The 18669-nt window shown below is 50.5% G+C and overlaps 1 protein-coding gene and 1 pseudogene across 2 annotated transcripts in view; one reads left to right on the forward strand and one right to left on the reverse strand.

Annotated features, from left to right (window-relative positions):
* Positions 1–3148: 3148 nt before the first annotated feature.
* LOC147344265 (large ribosomal subunit protein eL6 pseudogene) lies at positions 3149–7119 on the reverse strand (annotated as a pseudogene). The gene is made up of 3 exons (XR_015155865.1): positions 6888–7119; positions 6663–6747; positions 3149–6566 (listed from the first exon to the last, which is right to left on the reverse strand). The product of XR_015155865.1 is annotated as a large ribosomal subunit protein eL6 pseudogene (transcript).
* Positions 7035–18669, forward strand: part of NEURL1 (neuralized E3 ubiquitin protein ligase 1) — a 72568-nt gene continuing 60933 nt past the window's right edge. Inside the window, exon 1 of the mRNA XM_086377600.1 lies at positions 7035–7698. Within this exon, the coding sequence (XP_086233726.1) occupies positions 7614–7698 (85 nt within the window). The 5' untranslated portion in view covers positions 7035–7613. The remainder of the gene's footprint in view (positions 7699–18669) is intronic.

Here is an 18669-nt window from a genome sequence, read left to right on the forward strand (position 1 = left end):
AAGAAACCACCAAACTGTCTTCCAAGGAGGCTGTACTATTTTGTATTCCCACCAGCAATGAATGAGAGTTCCCAGCGTCCTGCTTGGTGTTGCCAGTGTTCTGGATTCTGGCCACTCTAATAGTTCTGCGGTGGCATCATCGTTTTGATTTACGTTTTCCTGATGACATAAGATATGGACCGTCTTCAGATGCTTATTTGCCATTTTCTTTGGTGAAGTATCTGTTCAGGTCTTTGGATCATTTTAAAAATGAAGTTGTTTTCTTACTGTGGAGTTTGAAGTATTTTTTGTGTATTTTGGATAACGGTCCTATCTCAGATATGTCTTTTGCAAATATTTTCTCCCAGTGTGTGGTTTGTCTTTTTATTCCCTTGACAGAGTCTTTTGGAGAGCAGAAGATTTAATTTTAATGAATCAAGCTTTTCAATTATTTCTTTTAAAAACCTTTTTATTTTATATTGGAGTAGAGTTGATTAACAATGTTGTGGTAGTTTCAGGTATAACATGAAGTGACTCAGTTATGTATATACATGTATATACTTCTAATCCAGTTCTTTTCCCATTTAGGTTGTCACTAAATAGAGCAAAGTCTCCTGTGCTAACAGTAGCAGTAAATTGTCACTACATTGAACAAAGTTCCCCGTGCTAACAGGAGGTCCTTGTTGGTTATCCATTTTAAATAAAACAGTGTGTACAAGTCAGTCTCAAACTCCCTAACTGTCCTTTCCCCCAGTCCTTTCCCCCTGGTATTACCAGTTCTTTCTTTCTTGGTTCATACCTTTGTCATCTTTGCAAAAATCATTATCAAAGCTAAGGTCGTCTAGATTTCTCCTATGTTATCTTCTAGGAGTTTTATAGCTTTGCATTTAACATATAGGTCTGTGATCCATTTTGATTTAATTTTTGTGGGTAGGGGTGTAAGGCCCATGTCTAGATTTACCCTTTTGCATGTGGATGTCCAGTCGTTCATGTAACCATTTGTTGAGAAGATTACCTTTGCTCCATTATATTCCTTTGCTCCTTCATCAAAGATTACTTGACTGTGTTTGTGTGAATCCATTTCTGGGCTCTTTATTCAGTTTCATTTATCTATTTGTCTATTTTTTCACTAGTACCATACTGTCTTAATTACTGCAGCTTCATAGTAAATTTTGAAGTTGGCTAATGTCAGTCCTCCAACTTTGCTCTTCTTCAATATACTGTTCATTACTCTGGGTCTTTTACCTCTCCACGGACACTTGAGAATCAGTTTGTTAACATCTACAAAATAACTTGCTGGGATTTTCCCTGGGATGTAGTGAATCTATAGTTCAAGTTGGGAAGAACGGACATCTTGACAATATGGAGACCTACTAGTGTGTTCAGCCCTAAACTTGGCCCTGGGAGGTAGGAAACTATACTGGAGTTAAGGAAAGCATAGGACAGGCTCCCTCATGGTGTTGGCAAGGAAACTGTACCCCACACAATGCTAGATGTACAGAGAGTGCTCAAAAGGGTCGCTGGGGCAATGAACGAAGCTGAATCCCGAAGCGCCTGGAAACAGGGCAGTAAGGTGCCCATTGCATGCTAAGATGGTTAGCACAGACTCCGGTCCTTCAGAGGAAAGACCTGGCCTCGAGGAAAACTTTGTGGCAAAGGTGCTGTAGAGAAGGGAGCCAGCCAGAAAGGCTGGTCTGGGCAAGGCTCTTGGGCTTACTGAGTGGCTGTATTGATAGGTTAATTCACTGACATTGATTCATTGATTTGTCAAATATTTATCAAGAATCTACTACGGTTCAGGCACTCAGGGATCTCCCATCTAACACGTCCAGCCACCCCCTGCAGTTCAGGCAGGACCACTTCTGTGTGTTTTCGGATGGTGGTCTGATGATGTTAACTATGGGCTGGGCCTCAGAGCTGCCATGTATCCTAGCCAGGGATGGCTGAGGCTGTTTCCTGTTTAAAGGCTAGCTTCTCAGCAGGGAGGGCGATGTCAGCTGTTGAAGTTTAAGGGAGCCCTGGCTCAGCCTAGATGAACTCCATCTTGTCTGCCCGGTGGGGGACCATCCTGTGGCTTGCTCTGGGCTCAGTCTCTAGGGGTTCAGGGAAGGAAGAAAGGAAGCTCTCCGTCAAATATTTTATTATTTTATCAACATGGAGACTCTTGAAGACTTGAACTGATCTGGGAGATGTGGAGAGTGAGAAAGGAGGGGAAGAGAGAGGTGAACCAGCAGGAGACTGAGCAAGGAGCAGCAAGGGCAGAGAGATGGCAGGACAAGGGTGGAACAGGGAAGAGGGGGAAGAAGTGAGAAAGACAAGAGGAGGGAGGGAGAGAGAGGAAGAAGGAGCAAGAGAATGGAGCTGGTCAGAAGGGAGAGAAGCAAGGGAGAGAAGGGGCGATGGGAGCCAGAGCTGCTGCTGAAACTGTCCCTGGGTCCCCGCCTTGGGTCCCCCCCTTCTCCTGTGCATTGGTGTGAGCGCTCACAGCATCCACACGGACACACGTGTACACGCAGCCAAACACATATGCACTGACACCCACCCCCTTGGGCAGAGCTTTCAGAATCTACACTGCTGGGGAGGCGGGGTTGCCACGGTGACAGGTGCTGGAGCACCACCTTATGGGTATTAATAGCTTCCATTGAAGCCACCAAAACAGTGACTTCATCCAGACCTTCTTCCTGGCAGCCTCCTTCTCCCTCCTCGCTTTGTAATTGGGGCTGGGAAGGGCCCCCGGGGCCTCAGAGGCCACTTCCCTGCCTCCTGGCAGCCTCTTTGGTGAAGGATGCTTGAAGTCTCAGGGATTCCACCCAACGTCCAGGGGAAGAAGCGTGCTGTGGTTCTTTGCTCCTCTGAGCTGGGTCCAACCACCACCCCTGCCAGGAAAGGGTTTCTGAGGCACAGGTCCCCCGGAGGGGTCACCCTCAGCTGCTCTGGGTCCCGTGCAGCCACACCCACCTCCTCTAGGTCCCTGCCTGGCCAGAGACCTACAGTGAGTTGACAGTGGTGTTCCCCCCCGCCCGCCACCATAGCACAGAGCTCCTTGGGAAAACTAGGGCCAGTCTAGGGAGATGACATAAGGCGGCGGTCCCCAACCTTTTTGGCACCAGGGACTGGGTTTGTGGAAGATAATTTTTTCACAGATAGGGTGGGGGAATGATTCAAGCACTTTACACTTATTGTGCACTTTATTATTATTACATTGTGATATAGAATGAAATAATTATACAATTCACCATAATGCAAAATCAGTGGGAGCCCTAAGCTTGTTTTTCTGCAGCTAAATGATCCCATCTGGGGGTGATGGGAGACAGTGAGAGTAGGGTTTGTGCTCCTCTGGGAATCTAATGCTGCTGCTGATCTGACAGGAGGCGGAGCTCAGGCAGTACTGTGAGGAAGCCCTGTGGTAAAAACAGATGAGGCTTCGATCACTCACTCACCACTTGCTCACCCACCACCCACTTCCTGCCATGCGGCCTGGTTCCTAACAAGCCATGGACTGGTACTGGTCCGTGGCCCACTGGTTGGGGACCCATGACATAGGGTACAAGATTTCAGAGGCATCACACTCAAGCCTGAGCAAGAGCAGGGTGGCTGTTCATTGCATGGTTCTAAGGGCGAGTGCCTCCTTACATTTCATCACACAGGGACGCCTCGCTCATCTCACCCTAATCTCAGCCTCGTGGATGCTCTCATTATCTTCTCAGCCTCTGAGATCAGGGGATGTTTCTGTCCTACCTTCAGTTCCCTGCCTCAGTCCCTAATGCCTCTGGCCCTCCTGTGCAGCTCCCTGGGGTCAGGTTGTCCTGAGCAGCAGAGCCTTGGACCCCTCAGGCAGGCACCGGTGTCTGGTCCCCTTGTCTCCCCTTCCCTGTGACCTTCTCCATTTCTCCCCTGCTTGGCCCAGAGCCCCAGGTTTAGACCACATGGGACCCATGACATCCCTGCCTCCCTACCATGGGGCCTCACCAGCCCCTATCCCTTCTATGTCCCAGCCCATCCCCCTAAGGAAGGGAAGGAGACGACAAGCTCCTGTCGGTAAATCCTACCAAGGGCTTGCACTTTGCACACCCTCCAGGGGAACTAGTCTCGTCTATACAGAGTCTTCAGATTTATTCTGATGCCAGCAGCAGCCTAGAGTGACCTTATTCCAGCAGGCTTCAGTGGGTATATGAGTGTGTGAGAGTGTGGATATTTGTGTAGAAGTGAGTGTGTGAGAGAGAGTAAAAGTGTGTGTGCAAACGGATGAGTGTGCTGCCATTCAGAGCCCATGGATTTCTGATGCATGAGTCATCAGCTGGCGTGAGCCTCGGGGAGATACACCCATAAAAAGACAGCACCCCTGACCTGCCACGTCCATTCTGCAGCTGGCTGGGCACGTGATCCTGGGCATCTAAGAGGCGGGGGGTGGAGAAGGGAGCTGTCTTTCCCTCCAGACCCCAGAGAGCAGCTGTCAAGGATATTTCTAGCTCGCCTGGAGTCCCAGACATTTAAGGATGTGATGCCTGCAATGGGGTGGGGGTGGAGGGCAGGAGAGGGGAAAAAGGGATGGTTCAGAGGCTTTCCTCCCACGCCTCTTGGTGGAATTCGCCTGGCAGCCAGGGGGATTCGTCCATTTCACAAGCAGTGTTGGACAGTCTGTCATGTACCAGGCACTCTCTTGGAGACTGGTGACATCATGGTGGATGGAGTTGACCTGCTGCTCCACTCACCTTGCGGGGAGGTAGACCATAAACCAGGGGGGAAAGTCTACTTTCAAATTAATTCCAGAAGATAACACAGAGTAATGGTATGGAGCGTAACTGAGAGTTGGGGGGGTTCTCTGGCTGGGCTGGTCAGAGAAGGTCAGGAGGTGATACATGAACTGTGCCTGAATAATGAAGAGCTGTCACATGGAGACTTGCGGAAAGAACCACCCAGAAGAGGATGGATGGCATGCCCGAAGCCAGCCCGTGTCCTTGCTGGATTCTGGATCAGAGTTGTTGAAACCAGTCAGGGAGCTAGAGGTGGCGGAAAAGGAAGGCAGATTCCCTCTCCCAGCAGGACCTTGGCTCCTCTTCTAGCCCTGACCAGACAGGGAGAAGGACAGTACTGTAAACTACATGGGAAAATGATCTGAAAAAGAATGGACATATGTATATGTATAACTGAATCACTATGCTATACACTTGAAACTAACACAACATTGTAAATGAATTATACTCCAAAAAAAAAAAAAAGACAGGGACAAGAAGATGCCCCCCTGTCCAAGTAGGAGATGACTCCCTTCCCTTCCTGCAGGTCCTAGTATCAGTGCTGAGCTTCAGGATGGATGAGTCATTTGAACAGGTGACTTGCTGAAGGCCCTTTCCTCCAGGAAGCTTTCTTTGACTGCTGCAAGCCACAGAGGCCCCCCACCTCTTGGAGCTGACAGAACCACTCAGTTCAGAGTTGGTGGTTCTCTGACAGTTTGTTCCTGAGATTTGTCCCTGAGGCTTGGCCCTCCATCCAGTCTTCTAGGTCCAGTCTGTGTTCATCTAAAGGCTCCCCAAGCCTTTTTGTGTCCAGCAACTGAACAGCCTGGGGTTCTTGATCTGAGCCTTTGTCCCAGTGTCCCTTGGAGCTGACAGAGAGCAAAGGGTCAGGTGCTGGGTGGTTTTTTTTTCTTTTTTTTTAATGGACAAGTTATTTAATTAGGTTCTTTGTAAGAAGTTCAGAACACTACTTTGTGAGGATAAATTCCATTTGTGAGAGCAAACACAGAGCGCAGGTAGCCCTGGAGCTGAGGGACAGCTTTGATTCTTTGCAGAATTTATGAGTCCACGGCTTTCTGATCAACCTTGCACTGCTCTGTGATCTCCTATTTCTCTCTGTGTTGAAGATCTCAGCCTTCTGGTGTCTGGGCTTATGCAGCTTCTTCTTCTTGAAGTAAGCGTCAGTGAGATGTTCTGGGATTTTCACACCAGTGATGTCGATTTTGGTGGAGGTGGCAGTGACAAATTTCTGGTGTGTTCTACGCAGAGGAACTCAATTGAGGGACAGAAGCCCAGTCACAAGTAACAAGCCACTGTCCAGATGCTTCAGGAAAATGACCCTCTTTCCTGTGTGGTGCCCTGTGAGGATGATAAGAATAGTCCCGGGAGAGATGCCGCTGGCACGCAGCTTTTTCACAAGCTTACTGAAGGGTTTTCTGCCGTGACTCAACAGCTTCTGAGGCACATCTTCAGTAGGGTAATACCTAGGCGTTTTGTGAAGTCTTACCACTCAGGTACCACCATTCTTGTTGCCACCAACTGGTTTTGTGACAGTAGCAAGAACTCGAACCTTTTTTTTTTTTTTCCTACCTTGGATTTAGCTGCTGAACACTGTCTCTTGTACAAGGCCTTCCTGGAGTATGTAGCTGATCGGAATATCTGCCAACTCCTCTGACCAGGACAGGGTTTCAGCTGCAGTGGGGCTTCCCCTTCTTAACCTTCTTCACCTTTTTAGCCTTGTCGCCAGCATCAGCCTTCTTGGTTTCAGGTTTTTTCTCCTTAGCATTCGGCTTCTCAGCCTTTTCAACCGCTATCTTGCAAGACAGGAAAGAGTGGGTGGGACTCTTAATCTCACTTCATTTATTCAGTCATCATCCACTTAAAAAAAAAAGTATATATATATATATTTTTTTTTTTTCTGGAGCTTTTATTGTATGCCAGGCACTGTACCTGCTACTAGAGAAATCGGAAATAAGAGTTACTTCGTCCCGGGCCTGGTATCCAGGGAGCTCACCGTTCTTACTGTATGGTTTCCCTTGTTTTCAAGACCAAGCGCCACTGTTGGTGAGGGGAATAAACCCAACCCTTGGAGCCCCAGTCTCTGTCTGATATTTGACCCCTATCTGCTCCCCCGCCAGGCCAAGAAGGGCTAGTGTTGGCCGGAACGTCGCGCACCCGGCGCCACATCTGGCTGAGCCGGCGCGCGCGAGTCACTAAGACGCTCATTCACCGGCGCAGCTGTCACCATAACAACCGGAGCGAGGGAATCCTGGCGACGGCTGGGGGCGGGGGCGGCGGTCGCGCGGGGGACCCGGCGGGGGCGGGAGCGCGGCGTCGGGGGCGGGCGGGAGACCCACCACCGCGAGAGCGCCCAGCACACCCCGCGCTCCTCGGAGCCCCGCTCCATGTCGAGCCGCCGGCGGGAGGGCACCACGCACGTCGCCGCCTCGGTCGTCCCCGCGGGCGGGGACCCAGCCGGCCGCCAAGCCGCCGAGCCTTCGGGCAGGCCGAGCCGCTGAGCGCCCGCACCGAGAGCCCCGACTCTATGGCCGGGGGGAAGCGTGCCGGAGCCAACAGCCGGAACCCGAGCGCCAGCGGGAGGAAAAAGGGAGCCCCGGGCGCCGCCGGCCCCGGCCCAGGGGCGCGCCCGCCGCGAAAAATGGCAGGCAGGTAGCCGGCTCGCGCGAGGAACCCCCGCGGCGGGCAGGACCCGCCGAGGACCGCGGAGCCCAGACACAGAGAGGAGGGGAGCGGCCCGCCCGCCCCCCGCCGCAGCCCCACCAGGGCCCTCCCCCGGCGGCGCGCGCGCCGGCGCGCGCACACACTTGCACACCGTACCTCCGCTCCAGCCCAGCCTCGCCTGCCCCCTGCGAGTGCCGAACCCCACTGGGGCCGGATGCCATGGGTAACAACTTCTCCAGTATTCCCTCTCTGCCCCGAGGAAACCCGAGCCGGGCGCCGCGGGCCCACCCCCAAAACCTCAAAGGTAAGGCTCCGCCGGGGCCGGGCTCAGCTGGCGGACTGGGGTGCAGGTGGAGGGGCAGGGAGAGGTGGAGAGGTGTGGTTGGGGAGGCCACACAGGTGCCACCTGTTGTGCGTCTTTGGAGACGGGAGATGAACCCCTGACCGTTGGGGGTGCGCTGGAGGTGGGGGCCTGCCGGTGATGATGGCGAAAATCAGGGAGGATGGCGTTCCGTGGGGTCTACGCAGTTCTCCCAGCTACACCAGAAACGTCACTGGAGTCCCCTCAGGCCACGGTGCTAGGCGAGCGTGCAGATGCAGGGGGTGAGGAAGGGCATTTGCCCGGTGGATGGGGGAGTGTGGCAGGGTGCTCAGGCCGGCCAGCTGTGCTTCCCAAGAGAAGTACCACGGTCTCCTTTTTCATCTAACCATGGCTGGAGAGGTGATGGCTGGAAACACTAGTTGCCTTTCCGATTGGAGGGTCTTAAAAATACAGGGCCGAATAATAACAGCCTGGAAGAAGGGACCAGAGCTGGTGGCCTCTGGAGTCCTCTGCAGCTACTGACTTTTTGTATCCACTGAATCAGCTTGGTTTCTGGTTCCCCAAAAGCTAGATGTCCAGTCAGAACTGTAGAAAGGATGGGCTGAGAGCCTTGAGACAGATCTCAAGGTCTTTGCCCTCTTAAGTCCACTGACCTACTCAGCACCCTAAGGGAGGTGCCAGGCCCTGTTCTTTGCTTTACCTCTTCAGTGCTGTCTCTGACCTTTTGAAGACTCACCTGGGCCTTCCCAGGCCCTCAGAGCCCACTGATTCCCTTCAGAAAGCTCCTTTTCTATCATCCTGAAAACCAGCCAGTACTGACTGGGCATTCGGATGACTAAGAGTTAGGAAGGGAAGCTCTTGGGCAAGTTTACAAAGAACTTTCACAAATACCTTTTCAAATGAGCAAGGAAACTGCTCTGCATGGTGCTCAGAGCTCGTCATACCCATTTCACAGTTAGGAGAAGCAATGCTTGTTTCAGGATCCCAAAGCCAGAGCGGCAGAGCTAGACTGCAGACCTGTATCTTCTGTCTTGGAATACTACCCTCTCTTATGCTGGACAGTTAACCTTCAGAACTGGGGAGAGGAGAGGAGACAGGACCACAATCCTGCATTCTAACTCCGACACTTCCAAAACCACCTGTCACTCACCTTGGGCACATCAGTGGGTTTGTTGTGTCTTTCTGAAAATTAATATGGTGGCACACATCAATCCCTTTTAAAATATCATTTTCATTGGCCTTGTGATTCTGCCTGCAGAATGGATCCTGAAGAAATGGAGATGAAGGCAAATACTTGTACACGAGCCTAGGATGCTATGGCAGTGTTGTTTGTACTAGAAAACAATCTAAATGCCCTGTAATCATGGTGAATCCTCTTGGTGGAGTATTATGCAACCTTTAAAATAGTATTTTTGAAGAGCATTTGATCACTTGGGAAAATGCTCACAGCAGCATAATGACAGTTGTAAGAAGCAGTGGCAAAGCTGCATAAACAGTAGAGCCCAATTTTGTTAAAATGTCATGGATGCCCCTCCCCCATAGAAATCAAGCAACCTTGGAAAGAAAGTTTCCAAAAGGTTAACCATGGTTTCCTCTGGGTAATGAGATCTTATTAGAGTTTTTCTTTTCTTTTTAATATTTTGCTCTTTTCTAAAATTTCTACAATAAGCAAATATTAATTTTAATCATCAGAAATAAGCTGTAAGTATTGCAGGCAAGTATCATTTTTAATCATCAGAAATAAGCTGTAAGTATTGCATGTATGATGACTTTCTGAACATTGAAAACAGATTCCTAATGATGGTGGAACTTGTGTTTGTCATCCAGTTCAATGTTCTCTCTTACAAGGGAGAGAAATGAGGGGAAGGGAGAATGATTTGCCCATTTACTCAATGGGCCAGTCAAGATAAGGTGGCAAAGTCAGGCTGACTCCTTCAAGGGCAGGAGTTAGCTGGGGGCCAGTGAGCTGACTCGGCGCTGGAATGCTCATCAATTACCCTGAGAAGGCTGTGTTCCATCCATGACCCTAGGGAAGCCCAGAGAAGGCTTCCGTAATTGCACCGCTTTTTTAACCTACAGTTTGGGATTGTAGGGATGTGAAGTCTCTGGGACTGGAGTCTTTGACAAGGGAGGGAGTGGGCAGGACAGGGTCTGAGGCCCGCCTATCTCCCTGCTCCCACCCTGGCCTCCTCCTCTGCCTGACTCCCCACCTGTCTGGCCTGAGAAAGTCGCCTTGCGCTGCCTCCCTGATTGATAGGGATCAGTTCTTATTCAGTGGAAGTAAATGGGGGAGAAATTTTCCTCACCCCAGCAGTCTCCCTCTCCTGGCCATCTGCCTTCTGGCTTGGTTTTCCAGGATCCATTCTCCCCTGTCCCTAACCACACACCTACAGGAGGGGCCATGAGAATTTTGGTTCTGCTCCTACCGAGGCTGAGATGGATTAGAACATGCCAAGAAAGCTGACTTCCGTCCTTCGTCTAGGGTCTCCTGATTCGGCTTCTCAGCCTGACTTTTCCCCATCCTAAGAGAACCATCAGTTTTATTCTGTGATTGTTTTAATGTTCACTCCAAGTTCCTTTCTAACTATGTCAGCATTGAGCTAGGGGTCTTCTCTGATACATCCACGGTCATCCAGAATTCCACCCCCATTTTATTGGTATGACCTTGATACTGGCTGTGATTCTAAGACTGTCCACCCCAAATTCTCCTTTGTACTCACCCAGAATTTCAACTCTGCTTCTTATCAGTGTCCATCCAGAAATTTACTGGGGGCAGGGAACTCTCGATTGTTTTTTCTCCTTCCATAATTGCCATCTATTGATTTCTCACCGTTTTAATTAAAACAACTGGAAAGGGGGACCCTGGGACTCATTAGAGATCTAAGGTTGGTCTGGCTGTCAGGCTGACATGAAATGAAGCTCTTCCATCACCTGTCAGGTGGTAGACTTCGGTCTTCTTCCTGAAGACACCCTGACCTCACTCTACTGATGGTGATTCACACTGGGGTCTGAACAGTGTTGGTCTAGGAGTGTCCACGGGAGAGGTCCAAGGTATAGATCCTGGATAAGGACCAACAGATAGTTATGTAGAGCTGGTTATGTCCCTGGGTCAGGGGTGAGGGCTCGTGACATCCCTGGACATTCACAGAATGAAGATCTACTTGATAAGGTGGGGCTGAGGGAAGGGATGGCATCAAATACTTGTTTGGATTGTTAAAATCCCAGATATGTGTGAGCAGAGGTCAGAAATGGGGAATCAGGGAAGAATTTGAGTTGGACATGGAAGGAACTGTAGAAATTGGGTAGATGGCAAGGGGTGCAGTGGGAGTCCTAGATATGGACAGGAGGGTAGGGCAAGGGACGTGCAGCAAAGGCTTGGGGCAGGGTGAGTAAATGTGTGTAGATATTCTCAGTGATGGGCCCAGGGTGACTGGAGTAGGGGGTTCATGCTTCATGGAGACAGATACAGAGAACAGAGATCTTCATCCTTCTCTCTCTCTTTCTGAGTGCCTGCCTACTTGGTGCTTGGTACTGGGGGGAAGGTAACTAGGAAAGCCTTCGGGGAGGCTTTCCTCCAACTCAGTCTGCCATGGTCACCCATAGATGGGATGGGGATGGGAAAGACCACCTTCTGTCATTTTTTTTTTATTGTGGTAAAATTCACATAACATAAAATTCACCGTTTTAGCATTTTAAGTGGCATTTAGTACATTCACAATATTGTACAGCCACCACTCTATGTAGTTCCAGAACGTTTTCATCACCCCAGAAGGGAAGCCTGTACCCGTGAAGCAGTCAGTCCTCATTACTCCTTCGCCTGAATCCCCGGCAACCACTAGTCTGCTTTCTGTCTTTATGCATTTGCCCACACTGGACATTTCCCTTAGATGGACTCATAGTACATTTGTCCTTCTGAGTCTGGCTCCTTTCACTCAGCCTAAGTGCTTTCAAGGTTCGTCCATGTCCTAACGTGTACCTTCTTTCCTTTTTGTGGCTGAATAACATTCCACTGTGTAGATTTGCCTCATTTTGTTCATGCACTTTCCAGCTGATGGCTATTGAGATGGCTATTGAGATTGTTCCGCTTTTTGGTTATTGTGAATTTTGTGCTGTGAAGATTTGTGTTTAAGTTTTTGTTTGAACACCTGTTTTCGGTTCTTTTGGGTCTGTACCACGGAGTGAGCCGTCCATCTTTTTAAAGCTGGTGCTTTTGAATTGGACGTTTGATAAAGCCACTGGTTGTGACGGATGTAGGGGGGATCATCCCCCTCCGGCTTTGGCTGGGGGTTGTACCCACCAGACATCTGTTGTCTTCAAAGGCTTTTTTCTGTGGTGGCCGAGGCTCCTGGCAGGCAGAGGGGGGAGTATCTGAGGTTGACCGAGGAGCTTTGACTCTTTGAGGTGGACCAGAGTGAGCTACAGGAACTTGTCTGTCAGACTCTTAACCTCCTCACTGCTCTGGGGTGGGGTTGGGGGGTGCATTTGCCTAGGACAAGGTCTTAGCCATTTTTCAGCCTTCACAGCCTTGCTGGTACTCCCCCTCATCTGGGTCCCCAGTCCAGGTATTGCAGTAGCTGACCCCTCTGCCTCTCATTCCTCCTTTGATGCTGCGAAAGGGATCCTCCTAAAGTATTCCTTTCGTCTGCCCCTCTCCTATCAATAGTCTTCAGCGTCATGACCCAGACTGCCATCATCGGAAATTCAAGGCCTCCATTCTTTGCTCGACCCACAGATATTCCCACAGCCCTTGTCTGGGTTCCTCACTTGGCTGTCATGACACTTGCATGTTGGGTTAGCTCATCTGTGCACCCCCCAGCCTTGCAGCAGACAGAGTTGGCGTTGTGAAGGGGTGGGGGCTGGGGGCTTCCTCTGCCACACCAAGACTTCAGAGAGCTGAGTTGAGACAGCCCCTATGCTGAACCTGGAGCATCTGTCCTGCACACCCTGTTGGGTTTTTATCTAGTCTGACCTTTGAACTCTGTACTGTTAACCATCACAGTAACATAAGAGCAGCCACATGTGTTGGGTGGTTATTGGGTGCCTAGTGCTTCTGTGTAGATTATTTCTGAGTGGGGAGCTATCGTTGTCACCATTATAGATGGGGAAAGAGAGGCTCAGAGAAGTTAAATAGCTAATCCCAGACCACACAGTTTGAAACTGATGGAACTGGGATTCAAACCCATGTCTCTCTGATTTTAGAGTTCACTCTTGCAACCACTATACATTTTGCCACCATAGAATTCACTCTGGGTGGGCCCTGTCTTCCATTGTGTTAGAGAAACTGGGGAGCAGTCTCCTGGCCTCTTTCCCAGAAGAGGAAAAGAGAGTACCATAGGGTTCTTGATGCTCCTTTCCAGCCCCCGACCCCACCCCTCCCACCTCCTCTGCAGACCCATCAGCCAGTCATCGGACACTTTCAAGGGAACTTTCTGTTCCTTTGGGCCAGTGTTTCTCAAAGTGAGGTTTTTCTCTCGCCTGCATCAGCATCAACTGAAAACACATCTAAAATGCAGGTTCCCAGCCCCCAGGCCAGACCAACTGTCTCAGAACACCTTGGTGATAGAACTCCCAAACCTGCATATTTAACAGGAGCCCCAGGTCACTCTGCCTCCTTATGCCTCAGAGTCTGAGAACTATCAAGGCTGTGGGGCCTCAGAACACACCCATTCTGGTATTCTTGGAGTTGGTGAAATCAGGCTTCCCAGAGGAGAGGAGCCTGAAGTTGGATGGAGATTTGGAATGGACATTCAAGGGCATCTTGGTGAGGGCATGGAGGCAAAGGCACAGAAGCAGGAAAATACAAGGTGCTGGCAGAGACAATGAGCAGTCCTTCCCATCTGGGAGGTGAGACCCACAGTGGGGAGATGAACGGGTCGACCTCTGAAGATAGACTGAGGTTAGATCTCACAGGGCCTCGGATGCCAGAATGAGTTTGGGTCTATCCTGTCGGCAGTAGGAGCTATGGGTGGCTTTTGAGCAGATGAGTGTAGTGATTTCCTTTAAACTGCAGCATCAGCAGAGAAAAGAGGAGGAGCAAATGAAGCATCTTGAGCTGCTGGGAGGTTAATGGAGCTAAAGGGCTCTGTCCTAGGTCAAGCTGAAAGGGCTGGGTGGGACAGCCAAGCTGATGGACTCATCTAGGCTTCCCATGGGTGAATCTGGAAGCATTTCTGACCAATCGCTATGGCCAGGAGGGCTCTTATTCATCAGAAGAAAAAAAGGATTTTTAAGAAGTGTGAGACCTGATGCTTGGCACTATGCTGGGTGCATTCTTGTAGGTTAATTCATTTAATCATTCAGTAAGTGGAAAGAAGGTATTATTCCCATTTTATAGGCAAGAAAACTGAGACTCATGTGTTCTAAGAGGTCTGTCCAGAATAGGAAATGGCATAACTTGGATTTTTAACTGGGACACCAAAAGTTCATGAGGGAGAAAATTCATGAGGGTGAAAATTAGCCTTGGGGGGAATTTCTGCATATTGGGACTTTCTTCTCCCTGAGCATCTGGGATGACAAGCGCCTAGTTCTAAGACGTGTACATTGAGGTCCAGGCATTGGCTCTAAATCAGAGCCAAAGATGGTGGTGGTGTGGGCACAACCAGGGCAGTAACAGAGAAGGAAGAGGTGGGAGGAAGGAGGACAGGAGCGTGTGGGGCACTGCCCAGGGCACGCGGGAGCTGCCTCCACCTGGGTGTGCCAGCTGCCTGGGCCCATTTCCTGTTGGCCTGTGACTCTCTCACTCCTGCTTCTGCACACCCAGGGGCTGGAAGCCGAGGGGCTGCTCCTCACTGAGCTGGTTGCTTTGGCAACCCTGGGTAGGATGTGAGTGGTCTCCTTGGTAACGCCTGGGAAAACTGCCTGCAGGGCTGGAGGGAAGTGGACTGGCCAGTGGTCAGGCTGGGTGGCACAGGCAGACCCGGGCCAGGCTGCTGAGACTCCAGGCCGGTGGGGGGAGTCTGGCTTATGGAATAGCCGGGGCAGCCTGTTGGCCATTCCTCAGCAAGCCAGAGTCCAGGGGCCTTGGGGGCCTGAAGGTCTACCTGGTGAGACCAGAGGCACTAATGGGCCAGCCCAGGAAGTGGGAGGAGATGGCGGTGAGGGCAGGAAGTGAGGAGACTATAGCTTCTGGATGACAGATCCAGCTACAGGGTTTATTAAAAGATGTTTATCAGAGGTCATTACGCGGATCCTGCTGCTCTAGGAAATGAGCAGGTGCTCATGTCTGTGGGGCAGGGTGGAGAGAGAAGCAGGGCTCGGAGAGGAGGAAGAGTCACCGGAAGGCAGGTGGGAGGCTTTGGCTTTCTCTGCGCTCTAGCTGAAGATCTGGGGGTAGGCAGGGCTCTGTGCTGGGCTCTAGAACTGAAGTTCTCCCAGGGTGAGAGTTGGGGTTCCAAGGATACTATGATGGGAAGGGCTCATTCTGTTGTTTAACAAACACAGACTAAGCATCAGTGATGAGGCAGCTGTTCTCCTAGGCTTGAGGATATGGTAAAACACAAGAAGATGAGGGCTTGCTGCCATGGAGCTCCCCTTCCAGTCTGGGAGTTAGCTCAGAACAAAAAGAGCAAATGAACAAATGAATCAGAATATGATAGCAATTACTCACACTTATGTGCCAGAGACTATGCTAAGCTGTTTATACCTATTATCCCCTTTAACCTTTAAAACAGTCATGTGAAGTAAGTATGATTATTATCCCTATTTATAAATGCATAGATGGGCTTCCCTGGTGGCTCAGACAATAAAGAATCCCCCTGCAATGTGGGAGACCTGGATTTGATCCCTGGGTTGGGAAGATCCCCTGGAGGAGGTCATGGCAACCCGCTGTAGTATTCCTGCCTGGAGAATCTTCAAGGACAGAGGAGCCTGGCGGGCTACAGTCCATGGACTCGCAAAGAGTCAAACAAAACTGAGCGACTAAGCACAGCACATAGATGCAGAAACTGAGGCTCAGAAAGGTTAAGTAACTTGCCCAAACTCACATGGCTGGTATGAGGTGGAGCTGGGATTCTAGCCAAGATCTCTCTGACTTTGGCCCTACAACTCTTAAAAAAAAAAAAACAAAAAAACACACAGCTTTTCATTTAGAACAGTTTTAGATTTACCGAATTATTGCAGAATAGTAGAGTTTCCACGTAGTCCATGTCTGGTGGCCTTCATCCTTAGCATCTTACCTTAGTATGGAACATGTGTGACATTAGTGAGCCAGTATTGAAGATGGTCCTCAACTGACGTCTATACCTCACTCTGATTTCTTCAGTTCTCCCCAGTGTTCTTTTTCTGTACCAGGCTCCCATCCAAGATGCCACATTGTATTTATAGCTACTACATTTTATATATACAGTTGTGTTTTCTTAGGCTCCTCTTGGTTGTGACAGTTTCTCGTACATTTCTTGTTTTGGATGACCTTGACAATTTTGAGGAGTGTTGGTTAGATATTTTGTAGACTGTCCTTTCACTGGGATTTGTCTGATATTCTCATGATTAGACTATGGTTATAGGTTTCGGAGAGAAAGACCATAGCGGTGAAGTCCCATTTTAGTTGCATCATATGAACAGTAAGTGTCATCAGCATGACTCATCGCTGTGGCTGAGGACCTTGATCACAGGCTGAGGTAGAGCTCATCAGGCTTCTCCACTGTGAAGCTGAAGGTGCACTTTCCTCTCCTCCACCTCGCACTCTTTGAAAGGACGTCGTGTGTGCAGCCCGCGCTAGAGGCGGAGAGCTGTGTTCTACCCCTGGAGGCTGGGGCACGGCTTTAACTGTTCTGTCAACTCTTTAGTTTCTCATCTTTGTCTTTCAGTTGCTCAGTCATGTCCGACTCTTGGCGACGCCATGGACTGCAGCACGCCAGGCCTCCCTATCCTTCACCATCAGTTTCTTACACAAGCACTAATATTTGGATAAGGACTGTGAGAGAGAAGACTGGGAACTTGGGGGAACGTGACCTGGTCTTGGGGGTCTGGGTAGTGAAATGACCAGGGAAGTGATCTGAAAATGAGTAGGGGTTGGCTTTGTGTTCCTGGGGGCAGGGCTGCTCCTGCCATGTTGGGTGTGGAACTATTCATTTAGCATCCGTGACCCCTGCCCATTAAATGTCACTGGTCACCTGTGTCATTAAAAAAACAACTCTCCAATATTTTAAAAAGCACCCCAGTAGGGGAGCTCCCTGGTGGTTCAGTGGTTAGGACCCTGTGCTGTCACTGCCGAGAGCCTGAGTTCAGTCCCTGGTCAGGGAACTGAAATCCCGCAAGCTGCGAGGGGTGGCAAAACATAAAAAAGCCATCCAGAGAAGACAGTGCCACCCCAGTTGAGGATACTGAGCTGGGTGTGGGGCACAGAGAAGGGCGCTCCTGGAAGGGGTCTGACACAAGCCCGTGTTGAGGACAGAGCTGGCTCTGAGTATGTGTGTGCTAAGTCACTTCAGTTGTGTCCCACTCTTTGCTACCCTAGGGGCTATAGCCTCTGTCCATGAGATTCTCCAGGCAGAAACACTGGAGTGGGTTGCCATGCCCTCCTCCAGGGAATCTTCCGACCCAGGGATCGAACCTGGGTCTCCCGCACTGCAGGTGGATTCTTTACGACTGAGCCACTGGGGAGGGCTAAGTCCTGGCTGGTGTCATCCCAGCCCTCCAGGCCATGGAACTTCCTGCAGAAAATCACTGAATGGCTGCTCCCTTGCCTCTCTACCTGTGGAAGCAAGTTGCTGGTCCCACAGGCTGTCTGTGTGGGGGCGGGGCAGGAGGAGGAGAGAGAACCCTCTTGGGATGATTGAGAGGGGAGGGAAGTATGTCTACTGGCTTTTGCAGATAGCATTCTTTGCCTCTGTTGCCCCGTCATGCCATGCTGGCTGCTCCAGAGGTTAGGTGGGGGCAGGAAAGGGAGAACATTGCCAGGGAGGTTTCTGTCCTTCGATGAGGGTGGTGGCACTTCCACATGCTCCTGGCTTTCATCTTCGTCTTTCCCCTTGGCTGACCCCCAGCCTCTGCCTGGCATCTACTGAAAGGCTGACCTTCTCCAGGGAATGGGGCTGTGGGTGTGTCTAGGTGGGGGTGTCCGGGTACCCTTGAGAGCGAGGAGAGGAGACACTTTGCCCTTATCAGAGTTGAATGCAACTGTGAGGATGCTCCAGCTGATTCATTTCATGTGTTGATGCCCTCTGTGCTGGGCCTGGTGCTGGGCGTGAAGAATAGGGAGGGGGGCACTGGATGTCATCTCCGCCCTTGAGATGCCCGTGGCCTATGAATCGCTCATCCGGTTCTGACAGCAGTGGCAGAAGGGGCCAGGAGCCCTTCTTCTCTGCGGTTGCTTTGCTTTGCTTTCCTTTCTAAACCCTGATCTTACCAGCAAATGTCCTTAGAATACATTTTCCCTGAAGCTGGTCAGGTATGTGCATGGGGGTGGTGGAAGAGGCATGGCCACTAACTTCTAACATCAGAACCCAAGTAGACCCTAGAGGTCGTTATGTCTTAGCTCCTTTCTCAGCCCAGGTCTAGAGTTCTCAGACCTGGAGAGAAGAAGTGACTTGTCCAAGGTCAGACACCTGGATGGACCAGGTGCTAATGAGGTCTTAAGTCTCTGACCTTGCTGGATGACCTCTTCTGGATGGCAGAAGTTAATTCCAGAGGGACACCTGAGGGGGACGAATGCTTGTGGCAACTGTGATGTGTACCATCCTGAGGGCAGCTATTGAAAGAAGAGAAGGCTTCCCAGGTGGCACTAGCGGTAAAGAATCCCCCTGCCAATGCAGGAGACGCAAGAGACTCAGGTTTGATCTCTGGGTGGGGAAGATCCCCTGGAGTAGGAAATGGCAACCTGCTCCAGTATTCTTGCCTGGAAAATTCCATGGACAGAGGAGCTACAGGCGTCACAAAGAGTCAGACATGACTGAGTGGCTGGGGTCACCAAGAGTCGGACACAACTGAGCAGCTGAGCACACACTGAGCAGAAGA

This window comes from Bos grunniens, chromosome 26 (genome assembly GCF_055505025.1).
Source record: "Bos grunniens cultivar Pamir isolate PY7600 chromosome 26, Bosgru_T2T1.0, whole genome shotgun sequence".
NCBI lineage: Eukaryota > Metazoa > Chordata > Mammalia > Artiodactyla > Bovidae > Bos > Bos grunniens.